The following is a 22,066-nucleotide window of genomic DNA, read 5'->3' on the forward strand; positions in this document are numbered from 1 at the left end:
TCAGGTTAAAATGTCCTAAATAGGCATCAAATGTTGGTTCGGCTATTGACAAATAGACATTTTGTTACAAATTGTCTCCCTTGGTGACAATTCTACGTATCTTGTCCCGTTTAATGTAAACAATGCTTCTTTACAATATGTACAGTTTGCCTGAACATAAGCTTGAGTTATTTTGTTATAATACAGTATAATGGCTAGCGTTCGCAATAGTAACCACCAGAGAAGAATAGACGTGAATTTACCTGAAGATGAGCTCTGACGCGTATCAGGAGGTCGTAAGTGACAAAACAGGTCAAAAGAATTTCCTACTCCTGATTGGCTGATGACAACCACATGCTCAGCCTTCCTTATTTTCTCAATACTTTCCTCAATGACCTACCACGACACACCACTCTATTACAAACTATATAATGCATGATACATTTATATATTACTGTACATAAATTATGTTATACAATATAATACTAACATTACAAAAAAAAAAAAAACATTTTACAATTGTTCATAAAAAAAAAATACTATTCAGCATTTTACAATCAACAAAGGAAGAAAAAAAAAAGTGCAGCTCAACATTGTTTCATGAATGATTCACTTTGGCTCATTTTATCGTATATTTTTTATTATTTAAATCAAAAAAATATTTTACAATTGTACAAAATTCTGATCAACCAGCAACAAAACAATAATCAACAAACAATGTGCTCATGTGTCCTCCAAGTAACTCTTGTGCTTTACTTTATGAGAAACAGATTTTCTCGCATTTGTACCTATGCTTCAAGCAAAATGTAACATTTCGGCTACTCTTTGGCTAACAGACACCGACGTGCAACAGACACAGAAAGTTTCTATGCATTTGAAATCCAGTCACTGCGCCATAATTACACGTGTCGACAAATCCCTGCATCATGAACCTTGTGCGTACAATATTAAGGGCATGTTGGAGTGAGAGCAATGGAAGAGAACAAAATCACATTTTCAGAAATATGTAAGAAAATAACTTAACTATGTATCATATGCAATATTAAAAGCTTTACAATAAAAGCACCCTTTTAAAACCGTGTCCATTCGTTGCTAACTCTTGTTATCCTTCTTGCCAAATAGTGTACCAAACGTTATGTTCGTCACCTATTACAGTTGTTACTTGTACTTTTCAAAATCACGTCCTACGATAAGTTGCCAAATTGTGGGCAGCCACTTCCTTGTTAATAACTAACTGCTAATTAATTATTAACAAAGCGCTTATCAAAACATTGGTAACCGGTTCATAAAACAGTTGGCAGGGCAAAAATAGCGGGCTTGCTATTTGGCAGACAGATCAACTGGTTAAATTAACGATCACAACACGAACTAGGGGTGTTCGGAAAAAATCGATTCGGCAATATATCGCGATTTTACAGCGCGCGTTTTTTTCCGATTTTTAACTCATTCATTGCCATTGACGGCTATAAACGTAAAACAAATCATTTTAACTATTTCTATTAGTTAAACATTTTTTTCCACCTTTGTTGAAAATCTAGATTTTTTTTTTATTGTATATTTAGTTTTAAAATGAAATGATGGCAGTGAATGAGTTAATCATCAATTTTTTTATGGGAATATTCAACAAAATGTCTTACTTAGGGTTAGGATTCACACATTAAGCATGGCTCAGTCATAAGCCTGAATTTTCAGATAAATACATTTTTATACAAATCTTACTCTGTACATGTAAGATGTTTACAGATTTGTATTTTCTAAATTTGAGTAATAAAAAAAAAATCGCAATAATCTATTTATAGGTGACCTATGAATCGTGATACGAATCGAATCGCCGGGTATTAGAAAATTCACACCCCTAATACGAACTAACTAGATCACTTGCCAAATAGTGAGCAGCCACTTTCTGGTTGTTGAAATGACTAACAAAGGGGGCAGCTCTTGCTTGCCAAATAATGATCCCGCACCTTAAACTGTTGTTACTTACCCATTACAAATGTTACCGGATAATTGAAATAAAATACGACTGGCTCCCATTTGTGGCTTAAATTGAACTCACTTATTATTTTGATGACTAACAAAGTTAGTAACTTGCTTATAACCATTTGAAGGACTGTTCTTCTCAATGAAAACAGGTCATAACCAATAAGGGTTAAAGTCGTACACCCACCAATTCCAAGATGGGGACACGGGTTCAAGATGGCCTCCGGCGACTCAGTAGACAGGCTTGTAGAATATTTGCCCCCCCAGCAGGCGGCGCTTGAGCTCCTTCCACAGCAGGCTGCGCTCCCGCTGCGAGCCCTTCACGAAGCCGCGGTTCTCCTGAGCGCGGCGGGACAGGTACGGGATGACTTCATCCACCGGGCCGTACGGGACGTATTTGTACACCGGGAACCCCGCTTGACCTGAGGAGACGCGTTTTGGTGAAGTCATTGTCCGGGATCTGGGAAATGACGTCATCTAGCGGCAGCCGATAGAAAAATCACTTTCATAAATTTAATAATAATGCATATTTTTGGGGGTCACGTTGTATTTTAGAATTTAAAAAATGTGCAGAATTTCACAAGTTATTTTATGCTAAAGGTTTGATAGCTCTTATATGTGAATAGAAAAACGCACTGAGCTGTCACCGGCGTCTTACAAATGCAATTATGCCATCTAGTGGCAGAAAAACGACCTCAACACAAAACAGTATGACACTCATTTTTTACAGTACTGAACATCTTTTAAATTTGAACTCAATTTTATGAATTGTTATGAAATTACTGTATCAATGACTAAAATATGCAGTCATATTTCTAATTAACATTTGTTCCACTTTTATGTTATAATAAAAACAGAAAAAAATGTATTGAATATTTTATTGTACATTCAGAACAGATATAAAATTTGCGATGTCATGTGATTAACTCATTCACTGCCATTGACAGCTATAGTCAAGATATGTCAAAAATTAATTTAAACTATTTTTATTAGTTTAGCTTTTTTTTTTTTGTTAACAAGAGTATGAAAACCTAGATTTTTTTGGTACATTTAGAACAGATATAAAATTTGTGATTAATCGTGAGTTAACTAGTGAAGTCATGTGATTAATTACGATTACAAATTTGAATCGCCTGATGCCACTAATTTATAATAATATTTTATTTTCTTTTTAAATGTAATTAAAAAATACATATAATGCTTTTTTTTTTTTAATATATATATTTTTAATTAGGAGCATTGGGCGTTTACAATTTTTAAACTTAATTAATCGCATGACTTCACTAGTTAACTCACGATTAATCACTAATTTTATATTTGTTCTAATACAACAACAACAACAACAAAACTCGGTTTGCATACTTTTGTTAACAAAAGTGGGGAAAAAATGTAAAACTAATAGAAATAGTTAAAAAAAAATTTTGACGTCTATAGTGGTCAATGGCAGTGAATGAGTTAATTACGATTAAAAAAAAAATTAATCGCCTGACATCCCTAATAAAAACTAAAAGAATCGCCCTGAAAAATAATTACAACTAAATAAATTAAAAAAACAAAACTCAAAACAAACTAAAATGAAAATTCCCAAACTACTAATAACCCTGCACACAACTTGTGGAAGAATTTCCAACACGGCTTGCTACATATCTGCTCTTGAGGTCCAATTTGGCACTTGATAACCTTTTGTACTGTATTTTGTTCCCGAGATACCTCCGACAGGCCCCTTTTCTAGGACGCCCACCTCTTGTCGAGCACTTCAAAGACCACCAAGCGACTGGTCACATAACAACGTGACGCAAGCCCTTCCATACGTCTGCTCATTGTTAGTATCAGTGAGGGGAGGGGGGGGGGAGGGGTTAGCACATACCTAGCGGGAAGCTCATCTGGTCACACATGCCGAGCAGCTGTCCGAAGTAAACTTTATTCTCATCGGCTGAAAGGCGCATCTCATTCATCCTGAGAAAGGACACGTGCGGGTTACGCAAGCGGCACACGCAAAGACCACCCGAGACGAGAACGTACTTCTCCAAGGTGAATTTCACCGTGTCCTCGTTGTGAGTGGCCACCATGATGTTGGATTTGCGACCGTGCTCGATGTCCTCCAGCAGGTACTCCAGACATCTGCCGCAAAACGATACAATAAAGAAACGTCGCACCGGGGACCGTCTTTGCCACGAGGGAGCGCTTACTTGTGGTACATCCTGTTGGTGGCCTCGTAGTCGGGATTGATGGGATCCTCGTAGCCGATCTCCGCCGCCCGGGCTCTTTCCTGGTACATGTAGGCCCCGCGCACCAACTTGGCACCAAAGTACCAGCCCTCCCGCCGAGACAGCTCAACGTCCACTGTCACGTTGTCGTAGGCCTCCTGGAATCGTTTACACTTTGTACGTGCACATACTTAAGACCGACTTAACCACCAACCCACCTTCATCGACAGTAAATACTTTCTACACTGTAAAAAAAAAAATATATATATATATAAATATATATTAAGGGTGTGCAAAAAAATCGATTCTCATAAGAATGTCATTTAGTCATTTACGTCATTTAGTACGATTCAGAATCGATTTTAAATGTCCCAAAATTTATTTTATTGAAATTATTTTTTACTGTCTTCCCTTTGTTTGCGTGTGCCTTTATTGGGAGCGCTGTTCATGTTGTACCCGATTTGACCACTTAGGGGCAGTGTGGTTCCACGCGGTCTGATACACTGTTAAGTTGTAGCAACATTAGAGAGTAGAAGGAAAACACAATCAAGTTATACCAATAAAAGTAGTTTTTTGCAGTGTGGGAGCCGTTCTTTTGAGTGATAAAAGTGCCGCGAGTAGCGCGCTAATTAGCATTAGCGAGTCAGACTGGAGTAGATCATTACAATTTCTTGCACATCTATAGATTGAAGCAAAAATCATTGTCAATCAAATCATTTTGAATCAAAACTCGTTCTATCTGTTCTAAATGTACAATAAAAAAAATTCTAGGTTTTTATACTCTTGTAAACAAAAGTGGGAAAAAAAATGTTAAACTAATAGAAATAGTTCAAATTAATTTTTGACGTTTATAGCCGTCAACGGCAGTGAATGAATTTTTAAAAAAAGAACGAAAATATTACAAAAAATTCTGGATGTCAGGCGATTAAAGTTTTTAATCGTAATTAATCACATGACTTCAGTAGTTAACTCGCAATAATGGTTATAAATAGTTCAAATGAATTTTTGACGTTTATAGCCGTCAACGGCAGTGAATGAATTTTTAAAAAAAGAACGAAAATATTATAAAAAAATTCTGGACGTCAGGCGATTAAAGTTTTTAATCGTAATTAATCACATGACTTCAGTAATTAACTCGCAATAATGGTTATAAATAGTTCAAATGAATTTTTGACGTTTATAGCCGTCAACGGCAGTGAATGAATTTTTAAAAAAAGAACGAAAATATTATAAAAAATTCTGGGCGTCAGGGGAATAACGTTTTTAATCATAATTAATCACATGACTTCAGTAATTAACTCGCAATAATGGTTATAAATAGTTCAAATGAATTTTTGACCTTTATAGCCGTCAACGGCAGTGAATGAATTTTTAAAAAAAGAACGAAAATATTATAAAAAATTCTGGGCGTCAGGGGAATAACGTTTTTAATCATAATTAATCACATGACTTCAGTAATTAACTCGCAATAATGGTTATAAATAGTTCAAATGAATTTTTGACCTTTATAGCCGTCAACGGCAGTGAATGAATTTTTAAAAAAAGAACGAAAATATTATAAAAAATTCTGGGCGTCAGGCGATTAAAGTTTTTAATCGTAATTAATCACATGACTTCAGTAATTAACTCACAATAATGGTTATAAATAGTTGAAATGAATTTTTCTCTTTTATAGCCGTCAATGACAGTGAATGAATTTTTAAAAAAAGAACGAAAATATTATAAAAAATTCTGTGCGTCAGATGAATAAAGTTTTTAATCACATGACTTCAGTAGTTAACTCGCAATAATGGTTATAAATAGTTCAAATGAATTTTTGACGTTTATAGTCGTCAACGGCAGTGAATGAATTTTTAAAAAAAGAACGAAAATATTATAAAAAATTCTGGGCGTCAGGCGATTAAAGTTTTTAATCGTAATTAATCACATGACTTCAGTAATTAACTCACAATAATGGTTATAGTTTAAATGAATTTTTCTCTTTTATAGCCGTCAATGGCAGTGAATGAATTTTTAAAAAAAGAACGAAAATATTATAAAAAATTCTGTGCGTCAGACGAATAAAGTTTTTAATCACATGACTTCAGTAGTTAACTCGCAATAATGGTTATAAATAGTTCAAATGAATTTTTGACGTTTATAGTCGTCAACGGCAGTGAATGAATTTTTAAAAAAAGAACGAAAATATTATAAAAAATTCTGGGCGTCAGGCGATTTAAAGTTTTTAATCGTAATTAATCACATGACTTCAGTAATTAACTCACAATAATGGTTATAGTTTAAATGAATTTTTCTCTTTTATAGCCGTCAATGGCAGTGAATGAATTTTTAAAAAAAGAACGAAAATATTATAAAAAATTCTGTGCGTCAGGCGAATAAAGTTTTTAATCACATGACTTCAGGAGTTAACTCGCAATAATGGTTATAAATAGTTCAAATGAATTTTTGACGTTTATAGCCGTCAACGGCAGTGAATGAGTTAACGAGCAAGAAATCTAACCTTCAGGTAGCACTGGTAGGTGTTGAAGATGATCGGCTTCTCCGTGTTGAACTTCCTCTGCATTTCCAGGGTCAGCCGACTAATGGCGGGCTGGAAGTACGTCTGCTCGGCGTCCACCATCAGCCGCACGCCGTGCTCCAGGGCATGCTGCCGCGCGCGCACGGAGAGAGCATTGAAACCGCGAGAATACTCGTGCCGAGACGCATCGGACGTCGTTCGGGTCGGCCCTCACGTTGGCCAGGACGTCGACTCTCTGCAGCATTCGCTTCATTTGTCGCTCTTCCTCAGCTGTGAACGTGCTCAGCAGGGGCTCCAGCTGGCCCGTCTTGTCAGGAGAAAATAAATAAATAAGGGTAGAAATTTGCCCGTTGGAAGATAATTCCAAAACATTATTATTATTATTTTTTTTTTTTTATAAATATACCTGAAGGTTTGGCACCATGAGAAGATTGGAGATTTTGGTTGTGTCGTCTATCAAACTGTTCCAGTCGAGCATATCGATGGTTCTGGAAAAAAAACGTCAAAATTACAATAGAATTAATAATAATAATAAACGAAAATTCAAGTATAGCAAAGTCTTACCCTGACAGTCCCAGCTTCTCTCCAGTGAACCAGTTTTCAATGTCATCCTCAGCAGCGACACCCAGCTTGGTCAACGTCTCCTACAAATACATATTTTCATAAAAAAAAAAAAAAAAGTCAAACACACTCGCGCATCATTCATTCCGGTGAACATCCCTCGACTCGCACCTTGAGTTGTGCCGGCTCCAGTTTCTGCTCCAGAGCGGTCATTTCAGATTTGCCCTGCTGAGCCGCCAGGAACTTAAAGAACTGCTTCCATTTGAGCAAAACTTCGGAAAACTGGAGCTACGCGTAGACATTTGTCACAAAACTTTGAATTAGCATTTGGATCGCAGAAAAAAAACTGTGTAGCGAAGACCTCCGCCAAGGTAGAAAGACTATTTCAAAGATTGGATTTGAATTCAAAATGACATCACACTTGCTCAGGTCTCAGGCAACAACCAATCACAGCTCAACTTAAAAAAAACAGTTGCGCTGTGATTGGCTGTTGCCTGAGCAACTGTAACAAAACTGCAACAAAATGGCCGCCCCCGAGATGGATAAAAACGGCTGGATTTTGCTGTATAACTCATATTCCACAAATGGAATTAATTAATTAATCAGAATGTAAAGTTTAGACTAGTGAGGTCACATATTGTCAAGAAATGTTTAAAGTTGACTTCCCCTTTAACTCATTCACTGCCATTGACGGCTATAGACGTCAAAAAATCATTTTAACTATTTCTATTAGTTAAAAAAAATTCACTTTTGTTAACAAGAGTATGAAAACCTAGAAAAAAATATATTGTACATTTACAACAGATATAAAATGTGTGATTAATCGTGAGTTAACTATTGAAGTCATGCGATTTATTACAATTTAAAAAAAATAATCGCCTGATGCCCCTCATTTTTAATAATCTTTTCTTCTTTTTTTTTTTTACAAAAAAAAAAGAGTATTAAAAAAAATCTAGGTTTTCATATTCTTGTTAACAAAAGTGGAAAAAAATGTTAAGCTAATAAAAATAGTCCAAATGAATTTTTGACGTTTATAGGCATCAATGGCAGTGAACAAAGCATGTTTGCCATTCACCTTCTTCATTATTGGTTGGTTGTGCTCAATATTGACAATATTCTGGCAAAAGCTCTTTCTGCTTCTCGTCATTGTTGTACAACAAGCAGATTATCTTGCAAGTCAACGATAACGCACCGTGAACTTAAAGTACGATCATAAAAAAAAAAAGTCGGCAACTACTGTACCCGCCCGAGAGATAATTCCCAGATAAATGACCAATGATTGACTGCCTTAATGCGATAAACTGTCATTACCGATTGAGATTTCCATTGCTACCAATAATCACACAACCCATTAGCCAATGATATAAACACACTTTGGTTAATATAGAGGACATTGTGTTCCACTCACGAGGAACTGTGGGCGTCCCAGAGCCGTCATTTTGATGGCCGAGAAGCCATCTGAAGAAGCTCCACCTGAAAGTGAAGTCATATTCTAGTCCATATATTTCTGATAAGTTTGCATAAGAGGTACAAATACAATTTTACCCGAGGCTTTGATGCAGTTGATGAAGGTTTCCAGCTGGTTGTCGCATTTGACCTCGTCGGCATAGAAGTACGTGCGGGCGCTAATGACGCCGCCGCGTCGGTCACCGAACTGCCGATGGGCCTTGTACTTCTTCTCGCGGTGATCGGCGTCTAGAGGGGAAATAGAGGCCATTGTTAGCCACGTGCTAGGTTAAAGAGGCGCAGGGCAGCTAAGCATGTGCAGTTTAAGAGGCAAGTTAAACTTACTACCTGCCCTGTGTATCAAATACGCGACATAAATAAATAAAGCTGCTCCTGCTAGTTAACAATGCGTTAGCTCGCGAAATAGCGGCTATTAGCCCGCTTAGCTAGCTCGTGAATTAATGGCCATAGGTTAGACCGCGAGCTAACCGTTAGCCTCCGAATTAGCGGTTATTTGGAAGTTAGCTAGCAGATGAAGGGTTAGCCCGCGAGCTAACCACCCGACTAGCGATAATCGGTATCGACCCTAAAAAAATCGATCATATCTCTAGTTTTTAGGGTCGTTTTGATCAAGCAGGTATTATAATATTATAAAAACAGGTATTAAAAATAAAATAAAAAAAGAGATAGAGCAATGATGACGACATGTCGAATCGGGAAAATTACAGAATGAACAATACTGAGCTTTCAGAAAAAAGGGGATTTTTAAAAAATAAAATAAAATAAAAATAAACAAGCAAGATTTAAAACAGTGTGAGAATGTGTGTACGTCCCAGAAGTTACAAATGTTCTTTAGCAATTAACCCCTTGACACAAAATTGTGTGGATTCCAACGAGCCATTATCAGAAGCAGGTATCCAAGACACCATTTCATTTGCGACTATTTTCAACCTACACCATTTGTGCGTGCTGAACAAGATGTCAAAAATCGATGCCAATTTCAAAGATTTTCGTAAAGTTGGGGGGAAAAAACGGATTCGCCGCCAAGTTTCACCAATCAACACGACATTGGGTAGAATCTCGAGGCATGCCTAAAATTGAACAGGACATCGGCCATTTTGGTTTAAAGCAGCCATTTTAGGCAGCCTGAGAATTTGCTGGAAAGAGTCCCAATCGGAAGAAGGTGTCCTAGTATGGAGGACCAAAAATGCCAAAATAAATAAATAAATAAAAATGAAAAAAAAACCACCTAAAAATAACAATATTCCATTGCCATTTTATTCCCTTATTTCCATTTATATTGTTATTTTTTAAATTTTTATTTTCGCTTTTATTTTGGCATTTTTGGTCCTCCATATCCTAGATGCTAATTTGAACCTTTTCAGCATGACATTCAATTTTGATGATCATTTCAACGACGCTCCTGACAGCTGTGGATGTTCCTGATTGAAGTTTGCATTGTTCTAAACTGAACTGAGGTGTGTCGACTATTTTGGTAAAGGCATAATATATGATACTGCTTTCTCCGTGTAACCCGAAGACCATTTTTCTCTAAATCAAAAGTGGACAAGTCCTCTCAAGCCTCCCCTGCAAGTCCAAATATAACCTATAGATCATGTGTTCGCACGGAACAACATACCATGGTCTGCAATAACTTTCCAGGAACACTCACTGTACACAACTCACCTGGACTTTCTTTCTCGGCTTGAGACAAACATGAACTGAAAAAAAAAAAAGCAAAAGAAAGATCATTACAAGAGATGTCAACAACTATTATGAAAGCAAAAGGCTGCTGTGTGCATTGTCATTCAGCCAAAGACACAATGTGGATTTTGCGGGTGACGACAGCAAACGGTTGTGTTAAGTGTTGAGGTGACCAAACATTTCCTTTTTCCTTGTATAACCTTGCAGGAATCCGAGCAGCCAATCAAAAGAGAGGGGTCTGTCCTGGCCAGCCAATCGACGGTGAGCTCGTGTTTGCGCGGAGCAAACATGTTTGTGCCTTTTTTGATAGCCGTGCAGGAAGCGGGACATGCAAGCGGGTTGTGATCATAACTGATAGGATGACAGAATGGGATCATTGGGGCATTAAGGAGATTTAATAACTTGGAAACCAGATAAGACTGTGGTGTTTACTATTACACTAATAAGTCATTTTGTACACTGCAAAAACTGGCTTTTAAAGTTCGGAAACTACTTAGCTAACAGCTAATGAACATATTTTGCCTTGTTTTAAGATCATTCATCTTGGTTATATTTGAGTTTTTCAAATTTAACTCATTCACTGCCATTGACGGCTACAGACGTCAAAAATTTATTTGAACTATTTCTATTAGTTTAACATTTTTTTCTACTTTTGCTAACAAGAGTATGCAAAACTAGAAAAAAATGATTGTACATTTAGAACAGATATAAAAGTTTAATTAATCGTAAGTTAACTAGTGAAGTCATGCGATTAATTAGGAAAAAATTTAATCGCCTGACGCCCCTAATTTTTAATCATCTTTTCTTTGTTTTTTTAAAAGACATTTTAATTATTTTTTTAAACATTTTTAATAATCTTTTTTTCTTTTCTTTATCTTTTCAAAAAAAGAAAAGATTATTCAAAATTAGGGTCGTCGGGCGATTAAAATTTGTAATCATAATTAATCGAATGACTTCACTAGTTAACTCACAATTAATCACAAATTTTATATTTGTTCTAAATGTACAATAAAAAAAACTTCTAACTTCTTACATTCTTACATACTCTTGTTAACAAAAGTGGGAAAAAATGTTAAACTAATAGAAATAGTCCAAATGAATTTTTGACGTCTATAGCCGTTAACGGCAGCTAATGCGTTAATATACAAGAATTTAATTTTGGGTCATCTGCAGTGGAGTTTCTCATCAATAATGAAGTTTGATTCTTATATTATATGTACTAATAATACATGACTAATGCCAATAAAAACTGTTGTCAAACTCAATGCTAATTTGGAAAAATATGATGCAACAGTTATTAGCTTTTGTTTTGAGAATTGAATGTTGTGTTTTCAGGGAATAAGACTGAGTCACCCCCCCTTCCCGATTTTGCTTACATAACAGCGTAACTCGCACCCACGTGGGGATGTTAATGGGAACGCTCAGTTTCAAACCAAGCGGCACGTGACGGGCTTTAACAAGAAGCACATTCCACTGTTGGCCTAGCGAAACATGAACTCACTCCATCTCCTTCTTCTCGGCCTCTTCCTGCGTCAGGTCCTCCTCCACGCTGTAGTCCAGTACGGCGCCCACTCCGAACGCCTGGTTCTTCCGGATCAGAGGCTTGATAGCGTTGTGGTCCTCGCCCGCCACAAACTGCCCGTAGAAGGTCATCTTCATCAGTTTCTCAAACAGCCACTTGCCCAGCATCTTCTTGCTCAGCGCCATCAACTGTAAATACGGAACACGTTGTTCTTAAGTCAACACCGCACCCCGTATTGCACAATATAGGCAATATCAAATGTTAGTATATCTATTTTTGTGGCTCGTTATTTGACACTATTCATGGTGGGATTCGGAAAGAAGACACACGGTTTAAAGTACATAAAAGGAAACAATACAACAAGGAAGCAAATCGAAAAGGTTAAGGGAAAAAAAAGGAAGGTTTAAAAACAAAAAGTTAACTTAATATAAAATACGGGAAAAAATGAATATAAAAAAATAACAAAAATTCATATTGTATTTGTTCAAGTAATTTGCTTTATCGCTGAAACATTCAGATTCATGTCAATTGATTTATTAATCACAATGTACACATTATTTTAATGCCGTTAGCAGTCATTTAAATACATGTTTATGTACCTGCAGCTGTATGAATCACAATTTAGTACAATTAAAACTAAAAAATCACAACTAAAATGTCTAATTGATTTCAATTGATGGTTACTCCTCCTTACTACTCTATGTAAAAATAGTTTTAAAATAATCATGTTATTAAATGCTAGTATCAACTTCGCTACCATTTCAAATCCGATATTCAATCGGTGCATGCATGCATGCATTCTTCCTGATGAAAAGAGCCTCACCTCCTTGTTCTTCTCCACCAGGACGTCCACAGCGCACAGTTTGAAGACCAGCAGACTCCTGAGCAGCTCCACGTTGTCTTTACTCTTGTAAGCTTCTTCTGTGTTGTTGAAGTCCACGCTGATGTTGCCTCGCGGCAGCCCGTCGCGGGCGCTCCTGCCCGGGCTGATGAGCTCCACGGGCTCAGCCTCCACCACGGCGGCGCATCGTCCGTCCTCCATCCGCTGCTGCTGCTGCTTCTCCCGGGTGGACGCCGCCGCCGTGGACCTGCATCTTGCGGCCGGGAGGTAGCGGAGCTTGGCGGCCTTGTTGGCCCGGACGAGAGCGGGGAACATCTTGTTGGCGCACGACATATTGTTTTCGTCTGGCGGAAACGCACGTGTGCCTCTTTTACTTGGCAAGTTGCATAATGTTCTTTTTAAGGTGGGGGTGGGTTCGCCCTTGTCGACATGTTATGTAATTAAAAACAGCCCCCTTATCCCCGCCCTCTCCCCAAAAAGAGTGCTCACTATTAAAGCTTTCGCTGACGTCACAAAGTCAAACTTTTTGTCCACTGTCTGTTACCCTTTGATGTGTTTGTAAACGTTCGCTAATTTAAGTCTCAATAAAGATTTTGACAAAAAAAAGTGTTTACACTCGTGGGTTGTTTGACTACAAATAAATCAATTTTAAACACGAAACAGAACATTATATTGAAATAACAATCACACCTCGTTACACATGATACAAATGTGTAGCAAAACGTTAAACGGGGTAGATTACTGAACAAAATAATAAATTAAATTAATAAAATAATAGATTAGCCTCCCAGACTGGATAGTTATGTGTGAGCATTGCAACTAAGTAGGGAAAAAAAATAGCGACGGTGCACGCACTTCCCGACATGCTTTAAATTGCAATCGAAGGTTCTTGTCAGTGTCTTTATGATAAATGGAAAAAAAGAACCTCTCAGATGAAAGGGCAAACTTGAACGGTGGCTCATATGATGAGCCCGTGTCTGGAGCGACAGGCGCAGTTGTATAAATACAATTTAAGGGTTTTGTTTACAACTAAGTCAATAACAAAACAAAAAAAATTCATTGTGGCAAGTAAACAACTAATAATTATGAAACATTTTTACCTTTTAGTGAGTACATTTCATGAGTAACGGTGTTGAATGCCTTTTATCAGTCTTATTTTCTCTCTTCTGCCACCTACTGGTATTTTCTAACAGAGGCCAAACGAATAACAACAATAAAAATGTGCTGCTGTCTTTAAAACGCGTTTTTTACTATTTTTATTTTATTTTTTATGAAATGCTCCTCTCCGACGTACGGCAGCACTGCGACAGAACGTCCACGTCCATCTACCGAATAATAACCGAAGAAGAAGAACGTCCCCCCCGTTCTTTTCTGCCCTGAATGAACCGTAGAAGAAGCTAGAAGCTCTTGTGTTAGCCAAGGCTGCTAGCGAGCATTCTGAGCAATCTTACACGGAAGCGGAGCCAAGCTTGAGCTGGTAGCGTTGGCGCCACAAAAGGTGTTTCGGTTCATCCTACACGGTAATTAATGAACGCGTAAAAATGTAGGATTGTTTTGTTAAGCTAGCTAATATGGTGAGACTATCGGGTTTTGCGTTAAGGCATTAAGATAGTGTCGCGAAGCCTCGAACAATAAAAAACAGCTACACGAACAATACTCAGCTGTTACTCGCTCCTCGCCGTTCGCTTTTATTATGTTATTCTCGGGCGTTTTCTCGTTCAGTTTGCAATTTTAAACGCGCGTGTTGAAACTTCTCCCAAGCAGGCTACTTTTAGCACAAAGCGACGAGGGCGTGACGAGATACTTTGTTAGCAACGCTTCGAGCTCGGCTAGGCCGACGTCTCCCTTTGTCAACGTGTCGGCCATTGCCATGTGTATCGAGCACCTAAATGCAACGTTTATCAATCAGCACTGCTAATTTCTCCATTTCTATTCGCCTGTTATTTAGCAAATGCTACTTTTGTCATTATCGCCTTTGTATTTGGTGACATCGAGATTCGAGACACCCCCCCCCCCTTGACTTTTGACCTTCTTTTTTTTTAAGCGCTTAACGATTGTTAGAAAAAAAAAACATTAGTCAAAATTAGTGTTACTCATGTAATAAACCTTCAATTTCGGTCTAATGCTGTAGTTTAACACAAACTAACCTGATCAAGTCATCGCTTGAACTAGGAAAACTGGTCAGCTGTGTAGACCAATGTTTCCTGACCCTAATTGACCCAAGGCACATATTTTACTCTTGGAAATACATTTATGGTGTGTTTTTTTATTTATTTTAAATTGAACATCCACTACAGTAGGTGGCAGTGGTGCTATCATTGCCAGTGTACGCAGGGAGGGAGTATAAATACTACAAATGGAAATAAACTTGTTCAGCGGATTTATATTAATATATTTTTGTTGTTGTATTTAATGTTTACATTGATATAATGTTATACATAGTTGTACTTGTAAAAATTGATAGGCAAAATATACCATTTATAGTCACAGCTGAAAGTTAGGGGGCACAGAATATGTTCTTCTTCCTGGGGGTCGTGACAGAAAATAGAGGAGCACTTTCTTAAATCATTACAATTATTCAGGTCTAATGGAGAAGCATTTATTTTTTCTGCCTGTATGTTATCCTTCCATTTCCCGAACTGATTTGATACATTTTAGATCTATTGTAATTGCGCTGTCCGGATGATGTATTTGTCCTATCAAAATGCAATTTGGAAAAACGAAAAAAAATCCTTCAAATGGAGCTGGTTGGTTAGACTTCCATCAGCAGCCTGGTGAAACTTTCCATTAGAGGCCTTCTAACATTTTTAACTCTTTGACTGCCACGACGTTTTCCGAAAAGGGATGCCGTGGGTGCCGGCCGATTTAAGCATTTTTGACTGATCTTTCAAGGTCCACAGAAAATTATGTGTTTGGACTATGGAAACACACATACTACCAAAAAAAGATTGGACTCTCATCTTTCATCAAAAAAAAAGTTTGTTTCTACCTTATTCCGTTTTTCAGTAATCAACAATAGAAAATGGTTAGTTTCACCTCTGTTTTGAAAAAAACGTCTTTTAACGTCTTTGGCACTCATCCATAGGGTTTTACTAAACGTTATTTAACGTTTTTGGCAGTCAAAGAGTTAAGCATCCTTGGGTCTCTTGAAAGGCACTATCTAGATTTTAGAATCAAACCTTATGTTGACCTTATGTGCCCAGCTTTAGATAAAATAAACGACTATGGCTTTTTTGTTCTACGTATAATTCAAAGTTGTGCATTCTGGTCCAGTACTACGTTTCAAGCTGCATAAAGTGTTTCACCATCACTGTGTTTTAAAACTTTCAGGTCTGGATTCTAAGTCCGCTCCCCTTGCCTTGAACTCATCCTCTGATCACAACAAGCCCCGGTTTATCGTTTTTAAATCACTGAATAAAATAAGGAATTGGAGGATTGGACTAGCATTAGGATACCAACTACTGCTACAAAAACAGTAAACGAACTTAAGAGTCAACAGGTGCCCCCGTTCCCTATCTGTGTCAACAGCAGCGCATCTTGTTCCGTCACCATGTCGGAGGGCCGGATCTATGTCGGGAATCTTCCCATGGATGTCCAGGAGAGGGATATCGAGGATCTCTTCTACAAATACGGAAAAATCCGGGAGATTGAATTGAAGAACAACCGAGGCACTATCCCGTTTGCCTTTATCCGATTCGAAGACCCACGGTGAGTTTTGGGGACGGGTCCAGCTTCGTCCCCCACCCCCGTCGGGTATCGCGTTTTATTTTGTTCTAGCACCTCAAGTGACTGCCAGCAGGAAATGGGATCCACAACATGTCTGCAACCGGCCCACCTTGGTAAGGAGTTCTGTGCTCTCTTGTCTTAGGGATGCGGACGACGCCGTCTATGGAAGGAACGGATATGGCTATGGAGACTCTAAACTGCGTGTGGAGTATCCTCGATCCTCTAATAAATTTAATCCAATGGGAGGAGGAGGAGGAGGAGGCGGCGGAGGAGGAGGAGGTGGTGGTGGTGGTGGAGGTGGTGATAGAGGAGGACCCAGAGGAAGATTTGGACCCCCGACCCGGAGGTCTGAGTTCCGTGTAGTAGTGACTGGTAGGTGGACATCTACAGTGGTAGCCCGTTAATAATAGACCTTGGATGTCAAGTGGACCACTAGGAAGTGGATATGCAGTCTTAGGCGTCTCTTACCCCCCCAATGGCGGACGGCAGCGTAAAGGGACTTGTAAGTTAGGAGTCAGAAATTTCAGGCGACTAGATCTCATGGCGGACCAAATGACAAAGGGACTAGTAAGATGCAAGGCAGGACTCGTTGGCAGGTGCGTCCCCCTTGGTCCTTAATGGCGGACCGGAGGACAAGCCGATAGACGTCAAGAGTCGTAGGCAGGTCTAGCTACCGTTTGAAAGTCAAAAGGGGACGTCCAAGGTCAATGACTGGTATTTTTCTTTCATCAAAGGCGGACTGCAGCGTACAGAGATTTAGGAGCAAAGTGGATTTACAGTCATCGTCAAGTTTTCTTTTCTGGCGGACCGCAGGACGGAAAGACGGGTAGAATAGTGGACATTCAGGAGGCAGATGTTTCTTACTCCCACGGCGGACTGCGGTGTGAAGGGACTCGTAGGGAAAAGCTTGACTCGTAGACGCGTCATCCTTCTCCTTCATGGCGGACTGGAGGACAAAAAGGACGTTTAGCAAAAGTGCGTTGTCTTGCTTCCCATAGCGAATTTCAGACTACGGCAACCTGCCGGCTGCAAGTTGTAAATATGGAGCAGATGTCCTTGCTCTTTCATGGCGGACTGGCGGACAATGGTTAGATGGATTTCACAAGTCTTAGTCCGGTATGGCTTAAGATGGACCGAAGGCCAAAGCCTGGTATAAAGCAGGATATGCAACGTTATTTTTCGTTCACTTGTCCTCGTCTGACTTGTAGACTGAAGTCATGAATCATAGGCAGAGTCTCAGATAGGTCTCGCTTACTTATGGAGAGCGTGAGGAGGAAGGGACAAAGTGGAGAGACGCCCTTAGTCGTCTGATCATTCTCTCGTGGCGGACAAAGGCACAAGTAGAGGACGTCACGAATCGTAGGCAGTCGGTCTCGTTAATGGTGGACGGAAGAGACTTGGACTAGGAAGGACGTACAAAATCATTGGCTGATGTTATTCATTCATTCACGGGGATGGCGGCATAAAGTTGACCCATAGAATGCAAGTCATGAGTCATAGGCAGGTCTTGCAAAAGACGGAAAGACAAAAGGGTCCAGTACTAAGAAGAAGGCACAAAATCGTAGGAAACGTTTTTTTTCTTCCCCTCATGGCGGACTGCAGCATAAGCGGACGAGTAGAAAAAGCGGAATACAGTCATTGACGTTTCTCATGGCGCGCTTTTGAAAAAAGAGAAAAGGGACGAGTAGATGGATGCGGGGCAAGTCAAAGGCAGGTCTAGCTGATGGCGGACTGAAGGAAGTCATGTGGCGGACCCAAAGGATTAATATGTGGAGTTGCTTTTCTGTCCTGGTGGACTGCAGGTCAAGGTGGCTTAATTGGATTTCACGTTACTGAGAGTTACTGAAATCTGCATAATCGGCAAACCACTGACTGGTAGGTTTGAACTTTGTCCTTTAGACCCTTAAAGTTTAGGCCTTTAGAATTGTCCCCAACTATCTAAGTCCAGTTCTGTTAATTATTATTATTATTAGAGAATTTGGTAGAAGTGCATCTCACAAGGAAGGGTTACTCGGGACTAGTTTATGGACTCACTCGAGTAGACGAACGTCGCAAAATATGGTTGGGTCAGAAGTCGTTCCAGATTTCATAATCGGTGTTTGCCATCCCAGGATTACCGCCAAGCGGCAGTTGGCAGGATCTGAAGGATCACATGCGCGAGGCGGGCGACGTCTGCTTTGCCGACGTGCAGCGCGACGGGGAGGGCGTGGTGGAATTCCTCCGCCGCGAGGACATGGATTACGCCTTGCGCCGACTGGATCGCACAGAGTTCCGTTCTCACCAAGTGAGTGGAAGAGCCACACCCCCCCCCCCCCCCCTTGTTCCGGCCAGCCCCCATCTCGGCCAGCGGAGCCCCGCATTCACTGTTGTCCTCATTTGCAGGGAGAGACCGCCTACATCCGCGTCTACGAGGATCGAGGCACCCCCAACTGGGGTCGCTCGCGATCCCGCTCCAGATCCCGAGGCCGCTTTTCGCCGCCTTACCGAGGATCGCCGCCGCCACGCTACCAGTCCCCTCCTCGCATGTCGCGCCATAGTCCGCCCAGGAGACATGGATCGTCCAACCACAGCCCACCGCCTCGTCACTACCGCTAAAGGTTCAGAATTCATGGAGGAAACCAAGGATTTCCTTTTTTTTTGGGGGGGGGGGGACAATCGCCGCCATCGTAAGACTCTTTTTTTTTCTTGCTGCACACATTCCAGGGCTACTCCCTTTTGTGTAATTTTAATATCCTTGTGTGTTGTCTCTAAAGCAAAATGTTGACCCATTTGATACGCATAGGGAATTAGTTTGCTTCAACAAGGTCTCGCAATGTTAAAAAATCAAGTAGGTGTTTTTTTCCCCCGGTTTGTCTTAGAAAATTTTCGTGACTAATCTGATTTAGAACAAATTAGAAGTTTTTCCTATGTTGACTGTGCACCCAGTTTTTTTTTATTTTTTTTTTAAATGTAAGCATCTGACTGAAGTAAATGAAATTACTATTTTGTGTGCATCTTTTTCTTTACCAATAAAATGTTAACGTACTATATGGCTTTGTCATTCATTCAAAGTTAATTTTATTCAGTGGAAGTTGCCAGTTAGCCATCGTTTATAATGTCGGGGTGAGTAAGCTAATCTAAAGTGTAACTCCGTATAATACAACTACAGTGGTGTTGACATACTGGTACGAGTTTAAATTGATAATAAAATTGAAAAAGCGCGCTAGTAGCGCAAATGTTGGTGTGCGTTAACAGATGTCACTCTTCTCAGAAAACTCATAAAATGACTACAAACTTAATTTCAGGTTCCGAGATTAGCACTTTTTTCTTTTCTTTTTTTTTATTCATCAAGAACAGGAAAAATAATTTTTGGTCAGAGTTGACATTAATGTGACGTCACATGATTTGACTTTTGAAGCTAACATTTCCAGTCAAGTTGAATTTCAAATACCACTGAATTAAACTTCAGCCAAATAGTCAAAAGTACCCGAATAAAACCTTAAATTGCCCTTTCAGTGAATTTCATTCAGCTCAAGCGACAAAACCCAAGGCACATGAAATGCAAAATAGAATATTTTAATTCACAATAAATAAATTCTAACAAGTTACATTTTCAAGACAGAAAAAAAAATAAAATTTATCTCCCAATGGAATCTTTTTTTTTTTTTTTTTTTTCTGAGCTCTGTTCATAATTAGTTAAACTCCATGTATAGACATTGTATTGCATTTAAATGTGCTAGCTTTGTACAATGGGTCTCACATTGTATACAGCAAATTTGACAAAAGGAGCACAGCAATCCACAACACTGGCATGTTTCGGGGGAACGCACGGTGACACGTAAGCAATGATAAACGTTTGTGATATCGAACAAGGCTTGGGGAACTAATTGGCAGCCGTTAAAATGTTTTTTGTTTTTTTTTTGGAAAGCAACATTGATCGTTTAGGCTAAGCGGCAATATTTCTTGCACTGGCCCCAACATGAACACCTGAAACTCCATATCACATTTTATTTGGATTAAAAAGCCTGACATTAGCACAGTCAAAACCTTGAAATGTAACTGCATGGCCACAAACCACTGAGAATATACCACTCAAATGCAAGAAGTTGACCTTAAAAGCAAGATTACGTCTCAAAGAGCAGGTGAACACCAAAAATAGGAAAATGGCATCTTGTTACAGGTACGAATTGGCGGTACGGGACAAAGCGAGCGGTGTTTAAATGAGATGTTCCAACGTTAACTGTAATTGAAAGTGAGCACCAAAATGACAATTGTGGAATGACGTTTTTGCAGTCAAGCAGTACCAGGACAGAAAACAAAACGCGAGTGGTTTTAATGAAAAAAGCTTTTAAGAAAATTAAAAGCACCAAGGATATCTTACAAACCCAAGATGAATGCCAACAATGGTTATTGGACACACCCAGTACTCTCCCTCCCTATTTTATTTTATTTTTTGAGGTATATGATTGAAATCTAACAAAGCGCCGCAAGACATTAGAAAGGTATGACTTCAAATGAAACGTCGTATCCCTGAAAAATGGCAACATTTAAGGCAAAATTAACATCCTGAAGCCGTTTTTCAACGAGGGCACATTCACGAGGTGAACAATAACACTTACAAATCAATGTACTGGCTTTTATCTGTCTCCCTCGGTCGAGATGGGAGCAACTGAAAGTCTTCAGCTGACAATCAAGTTTAACCACTAAAGACCCTTACTGCATTTAACACCATTTTTTTTGTTTTTTTGTATTGTGATCGTTAAACGAATGGCAAATGAACAGCAATTACTTGTTTTCTATGAGCGTCTGCACCTTGTGGACCAAGTCTCGAGCCATCGTCAGGACCCGCGGGATGTCGTGCCGCTCGGCCATTTCTGAAAAGACAAAAATCGGGGTGATGCTAATTAACTCATTCGCTGCCATTGACGGCTATAGACGTCAAAAATTCATTCGAACGATTTCTATTAGTTTAACATTTTTTCCACCACTTTTTGTTAACAAGAGTATGAAAACCTAGAATTTTTTTATTGCACAGATGTAAAATTTTTGATTTAGCGTGAGTTAATTACAATTAAAAATTTGAATCGCCTCTTACCTTTAATTTTTAATCATCTTTTTTTTTTTAATGAATTTATGGCAATAAATGAGTTCATGAAAACCCCAACACTGCCCGACTGGGCCCCAATGCATGTGGATGAACTGAAAATCCCTCCCTTGACCTTTGTCTGGATCCGGATCCAAACCTTGTTTCAGGGATGTGATTTTTCCGCTAATTCGCGGAATTCCGCTTTTTTTATCTCCCCCCCCCAAAAAAAAATTCAGATTTTTTTTTTTTTAGCAGTTCATTGTGTATGCACATGACTCCGACAGATAACGTCTTCTGCTATAACAAAGACATTTGTGGTATGCTCTAATATGAGTTACTTTTCATTTGGTCATGATACAATTATTTGTTCATGAAATTTGAACTCTTCAACATTATTTATGTGTTAACTTAGTAATCACATTAGTTAGATATGATGATATTCTCAGTGATAGTTTTTAAAAGCAAAGGCAGTCCAATGTTTTTGAATGTGACTGATTTTGAGTTGACTAAAACTGCC

General features: G+C 39.0%; 3 protein-coding genes across 7 annotated transcripts in view; 1 reads left to right on the plus strand and 2 right to left on the minus strand.

Moving 5' to 3' along the window:
• Nucleotides 1–598: 598 nt before the first annotated feature.
• Nucleotides 599–14,140, minus strand: prodha (proline dehydrogenase (oxidase) 1a). Its single transcript, XM_077586237.1, has 14 exons — nucleotides 12,741–14,140; nucleotides 11,897–12,105; nucleotides 10,378–10,412; nucleotides 8,791–8,940; nucleotides 8,654–8,718; nucleotides 7,417–7,533; nucleotides 7,249–7,328; nucleotides 7,091–7,172; nucleotides 6,899–6,991; nucleotides 6,667–6,813; nucleotides 4,149–4,324; nucleotides 3,982–4,080; nucleotides 3,827–3,915; nucleotides 599–2,381 (listed from the first exon to the last, which is right to left on the minus strand). Exons 1-14 carry the CDS (start codon nucleotides 13,089–13,091, stop codon nucleotides 2,191–2,193), a joined length of 1,884 nt encoding a protein of 627 aa, XP_077442363.1. The 5' UTR covers nucleotides 13,092–14,140; the 3' UTR covers nucleotides 599–2,190.
• srsf9 (serine and arginine rich splicing factor 9) lies at nucleotides 14,113–19,509 on the plus strand. 2 transcript variants are annotated; one of them, XM_077586246.1, is made up of 5 exons: nucleotides 14,113–14,278; nucleotides 16,287–16,466; nucleotides 16,627–16,856; nucleotides 18,596–18,768; nucleotides 18,867–19,509. In XM_077586246.1, exons 2-5 carry the CDS (start codon nucleotides 16,309–16,311, stop codon nucleotides 19,077–19,079), a joined length of 774 nt encoding a protein of 257 aa, XP_077442372.1. In that variant the 5' UTR covers nucleotides 14,113–14,278; nucleotides 16,287–16,308; the 3' UTR covers nucleotides 19,080–19,509. The 2 variants fall into 2 exon arrangements, with proteins under 2 accessions (XP_077442372.1, XP_077442373.1); XM_077586247.1 differs by having other exon boundaries at nucleotides 14,116–14,278; nucleotides 16,089–16,466.
• Nucleotides 19,510–20,023: 514 nt separating this feature from the next.
• The window catches only part of sgsm1b (small G protein signaling modulator 1b), a 33,883-nt gene continuing 31,840 nt past the window's right edge, over nucleotides 20,024–22,066 (minus strand). For all 4 annotated transcript variants that reach the window (XM_077586217.1, XM_077586216.1, XM_077586213.1 and 1 more), the window contains one exon: nucleotides 20,024–21,337. In XM_077586217.1, the coding sequence (XP_077442343.1) occupies nucleotides 21,249–21,337 (89 nt within the window). In that variant the 3' untranslated portion in view covers nucleotides 20,024–21,248. The remainder of the gene's footprint in view (nucleotides 21,338–22,066) is intronic.

Source organism: Vanacampus margaritifer, chromosome 14 (genome assembly GCF_051991255.1).
Source record: "Vanacampus margaritifer isolate UIUO_Vmar chromosome 14, RoL_Vmar_1.0, whole genome shotgun sequence".
NCBI classification, from domain to species: Eukaryota; Metazoa; Chordata; class Actinopteri; order Syngnathiformes; family Syngnathidae; genus Vanacampus; species Vanacampus margaritifer.